Here is a 12,455-nt window from a genome sequence, read left to right as displayed (position 1 = left end):
AAAATCTTTTTAAAATAAATGAAACAAATTGAATGTGAATAGATTTTAGTTCATTGCAAGTATAAACAAATTTAAGTTAGAGCATGAATCTAACATATCACACCTAACATATATTCGTACATATCTCAATAAATTTATAATACAATATATATATATATATTATATTATAATTCAGCTTATGTCATATTTACAATACGAGATATATTTTGTATTACATATAAATATATGCTAATCATTTATATGACATGTATATTAAAGGATATTTGTTTTAAGTTTTTGACAAAATAAAAACACTTAAAATTTACAATACTTATATATATATAGTTAAATAGCTAATTAAATTTAGTTAGAATTGAAATTAAAATATTACTAGTAAATAATAACGATTCAATCCAAAACACTAATTTTACATTTAAAATTGACGTCATACAATTATTTTAATTAAACTATTTCAAACATTTACCGCTATTTGAATCCAAAAATAAATCAAACAAAATATGAACAAATAAAACATACACAAAAAATCATTTTTGTAAAAATAAGTAAAATGGTATGTTGATAATTTAAGTTAAAAATTAATTTTGATATTAGTATATGATTATTTTTATTTAAAAAAATAAAAATTGATACTTTTAAATGAAAAAGACAAAAATAAAAAAGAAGCATTTTATAGTAAAAAACTAATAACTTTTCTAAAGGCATACTTACCAAATGAGTACTAACTAAAGCTCGAATATAGAAAAGCACAGCTCGACTCGACTCATTAACAGTTATAAATTCAATCCGTCCGCAAGTTACATAACATTTTGAAGACATACAGGAGCAGAGCAGCAACATCATCAATAACTTCAGCTATTTGAAGACATATCATATCATATCCCGGCCGATTAGTATAAATCCCGACTCTACTCTAAAAGCACTTACGATGAACAACGGAAGGTCCGGTCTCGTCATAATCAGCTTTCGTCACATGCTGATTCTGAGAAAACACCACCTTCGCTATTATGGCACCTCCCGTCCACGCCGAATACCTCGCCACATTTTCCGGCATGTATTCTGGAGCCTGTACCCAAAACAAACAAACAAACCCCGAAACATTCATTATGTTTCACAAAATCGGATTTAGAAACATTACTTATAGCTATACAATCTCAAAATTCCCTTTCTTAGCGAGGTTAGAAAATTTGAAGGTAAAATTACTTGTAACTCAACTCACCTGTGGTTTGGAATGTCCGTAACATTCTCCCTCATAATTTAGAAACTGCTTGAAGTTAACTTGTATTTTCAAAAACACAATAGAGTTTCGTGCAAATTTCAAACTATTGAAAAAAATAATGCGACTTTTCAAACTATGGTGAGTTATAAGCAATTTTATCAAAATTAAAATAAAAGATTCCTTACCAGAAAGGCATACTTTTCTATACATAAAACTTAATAATCTCTTAGTCCACTCACAGAGTATATATATTTCTATTTTAGATTGTCCAATTACAAAATAATTATTTTTTTATAAGAATTATGGATTCCATTTTTTCTACAAATACTCTTACTTTACCATCAAATCATTACTTTTATACAAAAAAATGTAAAAGTCAAATTATTTTTGCACTACTTTTAACTATCCAAACCTCTGCATCAAAATTAAATGTATACTTTTAAAATGGACCAAGAGAGTACAAAATATCACATTAATTAAAATTTAAAATGACTCGCTTTGGTGCAACATAGTATAACAAGCCTCGCCACAGGTAGACTATGTCTCGTCATTAAAACACTAAGAACATATGTTGCGGTAACAGAGTCGGGGTGATATGTAAATATATAATATGGATGTCCACAGAACCTAGTCAAGTGTTTGTTTTGTGCAGTAGATTTCCGGATTTATGTTACAGGTAGATTCAACTAATTCTGGATTAATTAAGAGATTCAAAGTGAGGGGATTTCTATTTCCAAAGATAAGCTCGTAAGAATTCAAAGAATATAAGACAAGATTAAACTACCTTCACCAGACAAGGGCGGATGGCTGACGAGGAAAGGCTAGCTTCTTTCTGAAACCTTTCTTCAAACCCTGTAACAGCAAAAAAATGGCATCGAGCATTTTGCCCAGCAAAGATTTTAATCCCACGGGAGACCAACTACAAAACATTTCTACGAACTTACTACCTACCACCATCACATGTCCCTTTTTTAACTGTATGCACCCAAAATGTAGCAAAAGATTTTAGCTTAATCCAACAAGGAAGCTCTTTAATTTTTGATATAAGATTGCAAGTATGATCTTGATCTTGGCATATCAAAACATCGAATTTAAATTATAGAGTTCCGATTAATCTCCTCTTGAAAGGCTCAGTTCTTAAATTAAATCGATGGGACTTACTTCAACATATAGAAGTTGAAGCAACAAAGCCATAAACGAAACTTTTGCATATTACTATCGATTATAAGAGTTTACTCCAAACAAGCGAGATTATTGTTAGGGAATTATAAATCTTTAACCAGATACGAAGCAAAATAGCCAATCTAATAATGAAAAGAGCAGGACAAATATACTACCAGAACATAACTCAAAAGCTACAGTGTTTTGAAATTTTCTATTAATGAATGACGATGTCGTAAGATAAATCATTACTGAAATATATAGCTAACAAGAAAATCACTTCAAGAAAAGCGCACGGCATGTTACCAGTCATGGAAGCACTTCCACCACAAAGTACAGTATTTTCGAGAAGCTGGCGCTGATTCTCAGACGACACAGTTGCAACACAACGAACAAGCTGTTCAACAATCCCATGTGCCTCTAAACCCAACATAGATGGTTGAAATAGGGCCTCGCCAACAGCATACCTTTCTTTTCCAATTTTTATCACCTGAACGAGATAACATCAAATATGCAGTGAGCGAGTAGAAATTCACAAAGATCATGAGCAGTCAAAAGAAAGGCTCAATTTGAAACCAATTGAATGATAAGTAGGAAAATCTACAGCAGGAAAACAGGTCAGTCATATTATCAGCACATCAAAACTATTTAATCATGTTAGTATAACCAACCTCCACAGCATTACATTCTACGAGCTCTACAACGACCATACCTACATAACTAACACCTGTAAAGGACTTCATTCGAGCAAATTTAAAAGCTGCAATGCGGTTTTGTTTAAGCAGAGAATTAAGTGGCACCAGTTGCTAAACAGACAACAAAATCTCTCCGAACACTTGCTTTTACTATTTTGCAGATCCGGATAGGTGACTTATTGGTAACATTGTCAATGGACATCCAGTGTCAAGTAAAATCTCATCTTCTTCACACATCCTAAATACAAAAGCAGTTACATATTCGTAATAGTGAGATATCCCGGACTTTAATGGAACTCAGCTCATCATTCTCTTTAAGTGTAAAATGACAATAGAACATCATGAAGAAAAGGCAATTGTACCTGTCCGTCAGGCAGAGTGAATTGCTCCTCAGGGCAATCCTGCAGGACCCTTTCATAAGCATTCTCATCCTCAGCACAGCATGCATACTGCTCCTTCAATTTTTCAATATCGGATGTGCTCAAGTTGACAAATGGATGGGATTTACGGAGCTCTTGAGCAAACAAATTAGTCAAATCCAAACCCCCTATTTCAAAACGTCTTGAGGATATATGCTGAACAGCACCTTCAATTACCGATGCAATGTCTGAAAATATGGAGGCGAAGAACAAATTATACACTAATAGATCAGTACACAGAAACTTAATTTACATGTTTATAGTAAAGAAAATTTTAAACCAGTAAGTTCAAACCGATAAGTAATAGTAAATACAGCAATTTACAGAATATAAAAACTTTTAGCATCAAACAGAATCTATCAAAATATCTGGATCAGGTTGAAGGAAATAGGTAAGGAACATTACCTTGTCTAGAAATTACTCATCATATAAATTTAAATTTTATCCATCAAGCGCTTCTTCTACAGTAGTTTTAATGGAAGCACAGAAAATCTGCCAACAGCTTAAATGAATAGATAAAAAGAACTGGCAACATTAATTTTTACCAAATAGCCATATTCTTTAAAGTTTAATCTCTATGTTAAAAAGATCGAGAGAATTTTCAGAGTATTGAATGGCATATATGAGTGAAAAGGGAATTGAAAATTATATGAGACAAGCATAGCCACCTAGACATATGTTTAAGTTCAAAAAAACATTGATATACAATAAATTACAAATATTAGTGAGAGTAAAATTCTAGCATTCTAATCAACAACATGACATGCCATTTCAATAGCGCCAATTATTAAAATCAGAATATTACAGGAACGATAATGTCACTACATACCCATCTTTCCATGGCCAATATCAACAGTACAGCCAGAGATGCGCCCCAGAGCATAAAGTGATAGTACAGCTTGCTCAATTGCAAAAAAACCAGATACATTGAATTTTTCAAACATCATTTGCACCAGTTGCTCTCTAATTGCCTGTTTGACGAACATGTGGATTAATATTTCTGAAAATGGCAGGATGCTTAATAAAGAGTTAAATAAATAGTAATATCAACTATGTCACATAAGAGAACACATAGACGGCTAAATATTAAATATAAACAATGGTATATAGTTCCTAACAAACAGAATTGTATATAATAAATAGTAAAGCACTCCAGGAGAGAAAAAAACAGCTGGCATTATCTAAGTAGTAAGTAGGACCATTAATACCTTCACAGATAGTTGCTTTTACGGGATTTATGAAATCGTTTTCCATAAGCCAGTGGAACATCTTAGAGTATAAATAATTAGTCAAAAGTCAATCATGCTACAAGGAATTGCATGATTTCGGTCGGCAGACAAATTATCAGGACACAATTATAAATTGTAATAGAATATCACAGAGTATCAGTTGAGTACTTAGAGTTTCCACTTGCAGCCAATCAAGCTACAAGGAAAGGCATGATTTCAGTCAGAAGATAATTCATAAGGACACGATCTCTGCTTTGCAAAAGGCTCATCAAGCTTTTTTTGTTTAAGTATCACCTGGATAGCCTTACCACATACAACTTTATATTCCCTTACACAACAATGAGTAATGAGTTTCCAGTGGCAGTGGCAGTGGCAGTGCTGAATACAGATACATATGCACACAGTACCCAAAAACAGGACCTCATAAAAGAACAACAAATTAGGAAGGGAAACACAAATGTAATCAACCTTGTAAAAAAAAAAAAAAAAAGGACCATGATAGATTTAACTTAACCTTAGGAGTGGCCAATGGATCCGTAAATAAAATTTGTCCTTCATTTCCAATTTCCCAGCCCAGACCAGTATACAGAACATGGCTCAGTAGATCTTCCATGGCATCCCAATCACTTATGAAGCCTCGCACAATTGGATCCACTGTTGCATTCTCAGGCAAGGAAGCATTGGTTACTGACTCATCTTCAGGTACTTGTTTCATCTGAGTTGGAATCACCTAAAAGAGGAAGCATCATAGTAAAATAATATTAAAAATAAGGAATAAGTGAAAGAAGAAAATATACTCCATCGAAGGATAAGCATCGCATGATCAGAGGTCGACTAAAAATGTGACAGAGACCTAACAAACAAGTTATATAGAAACTAAAGAGAATGCAGAAAATCAAGATTATCAAAGCAATATCACATTGGAATATAATAAACTAACCACTTAACCACATTGTAAAGAATGTCCAACATTTCCCTGAAATCAATCTTACACACAAGGAAACATTTTTCTACTTGCAACAGTGATTCAGGTCATTACTTGATATGTAAGGAATAAAACCAACTTGAATATCATCCCCATCTAACAAGTCCACTATGGAGCCTTCTTATACTCTATTTCAGATCATAATTGCCTTGATCTTAATTGTGGTAAAATTTCCTTTGAATTGAAATTATGATTCTTCGCACATATCATTTAATCAGTTGTACCGCAAAGATGCTCAACTCACAAGTTACCGAACACCGAATAAAATTGGATCCTTTAAATTCATCAAGAATTACGCACATCTCACCGACAATCCAACTACACTCGCACCGTCTAACATAATCCTTGGCTGCAACGATACTCAAAACAAGGATCCAAAAAGCTTAAATTTTCCACCAAAGAAAAACAGCATTAGTCATTATGTTCTGTTATATATAATTCCCCTTGCCCTTGCCTCAATTTTCTAATAGAGAGATTAAACATTACCTCAGGATCACGATCCAAAATCGCATGACTATATTTCATTAACTTAGAACCAGCATCAACAACAGCCGGTGGTAGTTCCATGCTCTTGATTGAGTCTCAACGCAAACAATTATGGTTTGTTGGTTTGATGAATAGAATAGGTACTCAATGGAAAGGGATATCTAGGGCAGAGCAAATGCTAGAATTTTCCTTTATAGGTAGACGGCAAGAAAGAGAATCTTTCATCCTTTTTTTCCCCTTTTTTTTCTTTTCTTTTTTATCTTTTTTGCCCAAGAATTAAAAGTCAATAATAACATTCATACAACATATTTAGAAAGGTTGTACTATATCAAATATCATAAGGGAAAATATCCGTGGTACATGTAACAATGCGCATAGGGCTTTAATGTGGTATCTTATTGCCATTAAAACACATGACTTGAGCTATTTTCCTGCTCAATTATTCTAATGACGCAATACTTTTATATTAACATTTTAAGATAATGATGAGCAAAAGCGAGATACTTGCCACTTAAACATTCTTTTTAATGCACTCTCATTTTCAACATTTTTTTCTTGGTCTCTCTTAATGCTCCTTCCTCAAATACACATATTTTTTATTCTTGCAACCATTTCAGCTAAGTTAATTTTTCTTTTGAGCTGTTTCAAAATTTGAAATTTATTAACAAAAATTGGGTATTGGACGTGATGTTTTGATTAAAAAGCAGTTTTAGATGTGTTTTACAGTCTTAGTAAGAAAACTATTTAATTTTAGATCGCAGAGTGCAAGGATGAGGACAAAAACACAAATGAAAAAGGGCTTACCTCTCTCTTCTAAATTTCTTTAGTTTATCAATTATTTCAAAAGGTTTTCATTGTTTCTTACTTTCATATTTTCCATTATCTTTGTCAATATTAAGTTTGTTTTTTAATGTTTTTTCCTATTTTTATAATGTAGAAGCTCTTTATTTAGTAGAAATCCAAGAAATTAAAAACCCATCTTTTATTTATTTGCATAAATCTCCGCTCGATTCAATAGGAGATTTCACCAAAGCTCCACAAAGTATATGTACCTTCAACAACTATACTAAGAGGCAAAATTATCTATAGTGATAGCACTAATTGGTAATGCAGAGAAAATGATCAAATTAGAGAAGATTACACTTAACAGCGGTCAAATCTTCGTTCTTAAGCACCTAAATGTTGAGGGTATAACAAGAAGAATAATAAAGAATATGCGTAGCATTTCTTCAGTGCTTTTAAGAGAAAAACTCTAGGTAATGTTCTATCATTAGTCTATCCTTTGTCTGTAGCTCTCCAAAAGGTAGGTATCCATTCTTAAGCCGACAATGGTTTCAAGGGAATTAAACAAATTAATCAACATTTACATGATTCAGAAACAAGAGATCAAATTCCTGCTTGAAAGCACACACTAAAAGATAAGTTCATATCATTAGGTTAAACTATTTCATCTCAGTCACGCTAAACTTTTTGCCAATCTCAACCCTAGCTGACCCTCATTTTAAATTGCAAAATCCGAATACTAGCTCCTCAATCGGAAAATATTCAACGTAGATGAAGATATGAAATTCCCCAAGTCTCGAAAGAACGCATAGTCATTTCCCCAACTTGCCTAAATAAAGAATTCAAAAAGTAATTAAGAACGATTCAAGAACATTGTTCAAGCAGTAACAAATACACCGCTAACCGCCCCAAGATAGAATTGAATTTCGAATTCAGAACGCACGAAAACGAGAATAGATTCAAGTCTCTATTGAACGATATTTACTTCAATCAATCACACGCAAGTTCAAGTTTAGGGTAAACAAGCATTTACCATAGAAGGAGGCTGGTCCGGAACAGCAAAACCTGCCTTCAGCAGTTTGGTTCCAGCGTCAACCACGACCGCTTCCATGAATATCGAAGTACCTTATTGAGGTCTGTCACTCACACGGTGAAATTGCCGGAACTCTCCGGCGACGGCGAAGGACGAGGAGGAGATGCGCCGGTGCGCAGGTACGACGTCTTGCCGTGGGGGGTTCTGTTAGGAGAGTTTTATATGGTTTTGGCGAGGGTAAAATTGGAATTTCATACAATTCGTCTTTTCCCTTTAATTAATCGTAGCTGCATCAATTCTCTTAAAATTCAAACTCTAATGATATAAAAGTAAAATTGAAAATCCAATTAAATGGGATTTAAAAGTAATAGGTATCCATGGCTAATAAATCCCTCATTTGTAGAATTTTGAACCATATTTTTAAATCTCATCATTTTAAAATTTTATTATTTTTTTTTAACCAAATATGGATTTCATAGGATTTTAAAATCCAAATCCAATGAAATCCTATCAAATCCTTGAAACAAACAGCCCCTAATAGTTTGTTTGTTTTGTAAAAAATTAAACTTATATGTTATATATAAAAAAATAAAAAATAATAATAATAATTTTGGTCCCATTATAAATAATTTCAAAACAATTTTGGTTTTATAGTTAAAAAAATTAATCGAAATTGTCGATATGGACATAACGGAGGTCGTGGCAGTTGACTTGAAAACAATATGGCCATGCACATTTCTGTTTTAATTAAAATTTTTTTTTTATATTATTTTTTTAAAAAAAAATTATTTTGAATTTAAAATAGTTGATATAATTAAAATAGACAAAATAAATAGTAATCATAATATAATTAAAATTTATCAATTTTAATTCAAATATAAAAATTTATAAGATATATTCTCTTGAAATGTTTTGTCTAAAAAAAATGTATTTATAAAAAAAAAAAAATTTAGACCAAAACAAAAAGATACACGACCGTATATATGACCGTATAACAACGTGATCATGTATAATTATACATTGAAATATACATGACCATGTAACAATATGACCGTGTATAATTGTACATGATCATATAACAATATGGTTATATATAATTATACATTGGAATATAAATAGCCGTGTGACAACATGGTCGTGGATAATTGTATATGGTCGTGTAGTTTTCAGATCAGCTGTCGCGTCACTGCCGTTATGTCCATGCCAACAATTTCCATTAAAAATTAACGGTGGGACCAAAATTAATTGAAATTGTTTTTAAAGGGACCAAAATTAATTGAAATTGTTTTTAAAGAGACCAAAATTGGTTAAAATTATATATAATGGGATTAAAATCGATAAGTTTCTTATGTTGAGACCAAAATTAATAAATTTTTATTATATTTAGACCAAAATTGATTTTTTCTCTGATTAATTTTTACATAGTATTCAAATTATTTGTTCGTTATACATTATTTATATTACAACTAATTGAAATCAATATTTTTTCATAAATATTTTATATTATGATGTAAGAGTTATATATATCTTTGTATTATTTATTTATTTTTTTGTGTATTAACTTTTGTATATAAAATTAATTTACCTACTGCCTGAACAATACTTGTATGATTTGTTACAATGTATTAATTGTTTTTTACAAGAGGAAAAAAAAAAAACATTCTTAAACAAGAGAGAAAAATATAGAATATTTTCAAATAAATTCTAATTTTTTCTTTTTACAGAGATAATAATATTTTTATAGAGTATTCAAAATATTTATTCATTATATTATTTATACTTTTGTAATTTGTAACACTACACCAATTCAATAAGGATCTGATTTTTATTTGTACTTTTTATATGAAAACATATATATATATATATATTAAATAAATATTCATATTTTTGGACTTCATGTTAGATATTTCAATATAGATCGACAAATACTTTTGTAAGATTTTCTTTTTTTTTTTTTTTATTGCCTTAATCACATTTTGATTGACTGAAATTGTTAATTTTATATTATGATTTGAAAGGTATTTTATGGTTAATATTTTGTTTCATTCATAAACTCAGATTATTTAATTTGCTGTAATTTTATGTCGCAAATTTTATTGTCAATAATTATTTGTAGTGTTGTAATATATATATTTTTTTACGTTTTAATGAATAGAAAATATTCCTATAGTATAAAAATTAGTGCATACAATATAGATAAAAAAAAATAAATAAATGATAGGAAAAATTAGATAAGGGTATTATATGATTTTTAAGTGAATAGGGAGTGTAAATGAATAAATTTGTAAAAATAGAAAGCAGAAAAAATGAAATTAATATAGAGAATGAATAAGAAATTTGTTAGGAAAGTGATTTATCGAACAAAACACATTCGAATACTTTAAAGAGTCAACTCTCTAAGCGCGAGCGGTTCATAGTTATAACAATGAAAGACAATGTAGAACATAAAACAACAATGAAATAATGTGTTTGTTGACCCGGTTCGATGATCAACCAATCTACATCCGAGGATACCAATTCAGGAGATATTCCACTAATCCTGATTAAGGACAAAAACAACCACAACTCCTTAGGAAAATACCTTCACAGGTTCACGTTGTCACAACGCGTACTAACAACGGCCATATAGCAGAGCAGCTTAGAGTTTGATCATCCTCTCCGGTTGGAACTCTATTATCTCCGGTCTCCGTCGAGCTCTCCGGTAGATTTACGTGTTAAACAACAATTCAAAACATAGAGAAAATGAGGAGAAGAGTGATAGCACACACATAATAATTTCTCTCTCTATATTTTGGCTCTCAAACATCACTCACCACCAAACATTTTCTCCTTTGGTTGTATATATCATGCAAACCTGGGAAAGAAAACACTTCACTTTATTTTCCTTAGCATAGAAATTGATGGATCTGCACGAGTCTGATCATCTCCAAAATACCATATTTGACTCTTGCGGACATTTAAAGTTTGGACACAATGAATAAGATCAAGCCATAGATTCAGACTGCAGCAGGGTGCAGTGACAACCTTACTGCAACATCAGACTACTTGAAAAGGAAAATTTGCTACAGAGAAAAGAAAAATATATTTGTCCATATGTCAAAAATAACAAAGAATTTTTTTTTATTCACAAAATTGATTATAGAATTAGGGAGATATGTAAAAATTGTTTTTATATTTTGTATCATTCATTTATAGTTTAGTTTGATTCGGCTTGAAATATTTGTAAATATTTTCGATTCGAATTAAATAACGCAAATATTTTCAAAAAATTGATTTTTTAGTTAATCAATAATTTATATTGAAATAGGATTCACAATTTTACATATTTGTTTAGCTAGATTTGAATATCAAATATCAGTATATTTACAAACAAACTAACTATTTCACGTAATTATATGTAAAGTTAGGTTGGGCCGTGTTGGATTGATGGGCCAATTCTACACTATATTATATTCACTTGTGTTTGTAATTATGCAATACAAAATAATACACTTTGCTTTGTCTAAAAAAAATATATATTTATGTGAACTAGAAATAAATTTTAATGAATATATTATTATAATAATTTATTATTTTATAAAATAAAGGGTAAATTTTAATATAGAGACATGGTGTAATTTTATTTTTATTTTTTTGTTTAAACTTTTTTATATTTAATTTATCACATAATTAATAACTTTAATATAAAAAAATTTTATACAAAATTCTTATTTGTCAATAAGAGCATATTACAGTTACCTTATTCATTACCTTTATCATTGTCTTTTCAGTTTTTACTATAACAAAACCCATTACTAAGAAATACAGTTATCCAAATTTATTAAATAATCGGTTACCTTCAACAAATATTAAAAATAATAATAATAATTATATTAAATACTATCCAAATTTTTTTGAAATTTCAAAATTTTAAATTATAAATTTAACATAAATTATATATATTTAAAATTCATTAATCAATTCTCACACTTTATCTATCTTATTTTAAATTTACTTGTTTTTTTTTCTACCTTACTGCATATATTATTTGGATACGATTTGAAAATAAAAATAATAGTAATTCTTAAATTATATTGTTAATTATTATGACTATTTTGATGTTATTTTTAGTTAATATATATATATTGATTTATTCCCTATATATTCAATTATTAAATTTATATAGATTAATATTTAAAAGTTCAAATATTATTATATAAAAATACTATTAGATAATAAAAATATATAAAAATATGTATAGATAAATAATTTATTTATATATTGATTATATGTATTATTACATAATAAAAGTATATAGAAATAAATAAATTATTGTATATTTATAAAATAATAAAGGTAATGAGTTGAGGGTGATTTACTATAAATGAGATAAATGAAATAATTTGAATATTGAGGTGGATATAACGTGGATGACAGAGATAAAAGACATAATGAGGCGGAGGTAATGA

The 12,455-nt window shown here is 29.8% G+C and overlaps 1 protein-coding gene across 1 annotated transcript; it reads right to left on the bottom strand.

Annotated features, from left to right (window-relative positions):
• Positions 1–755: 755 nt before the first annotated feature.
• Positions 756–8,204, bottom strand: LOC127261812 (actin-related protein 7). Its single transcript, XM_051290217.1, has 7 exons — positions 8,008–8,204; positions 5,235–5,450; positions 4,321–4,462; positions 3,435–3,679; positions 2,684–2,867; positions 2,001–2,068; positions 756–1,063 (listed from the first exon to the last, which is right to left on the bottom strand). Exons 1-7 carry the CDS (start codon positions 8,083–8,085, stop codon positions 911–913), a joined length of 1,086 nt encoding a protein of 361 aa, XP_051146174.1. The 5' UTR covers positions 8,086–8,204; the 3' UTR covers positions 756–910.
• Positions 8,205–12,455: the final 4,251 nt, after the last annotated feature.

This window comes from Andrographis paniculata, unplaced genomic scaffold (genome assembly GCF_009805555.1).
Source record: "Andrographis paniculata isolate CXL003 unplaced genomic scaffold, ASM980555v1 Contig64END, whole genome shotgun sequence".
NCBI lineage: Eukaryota > Viridiplantae > Streptophyta > Magnoliopsida > Lamiales > Acanthaceae > Andrographis > Andrographis paniculata.
The sequence above is the reverse complement of the archived record's forward strand: the minus strand, read 5'-3'. Positions and strand labels throughout refer to the sequence as shown.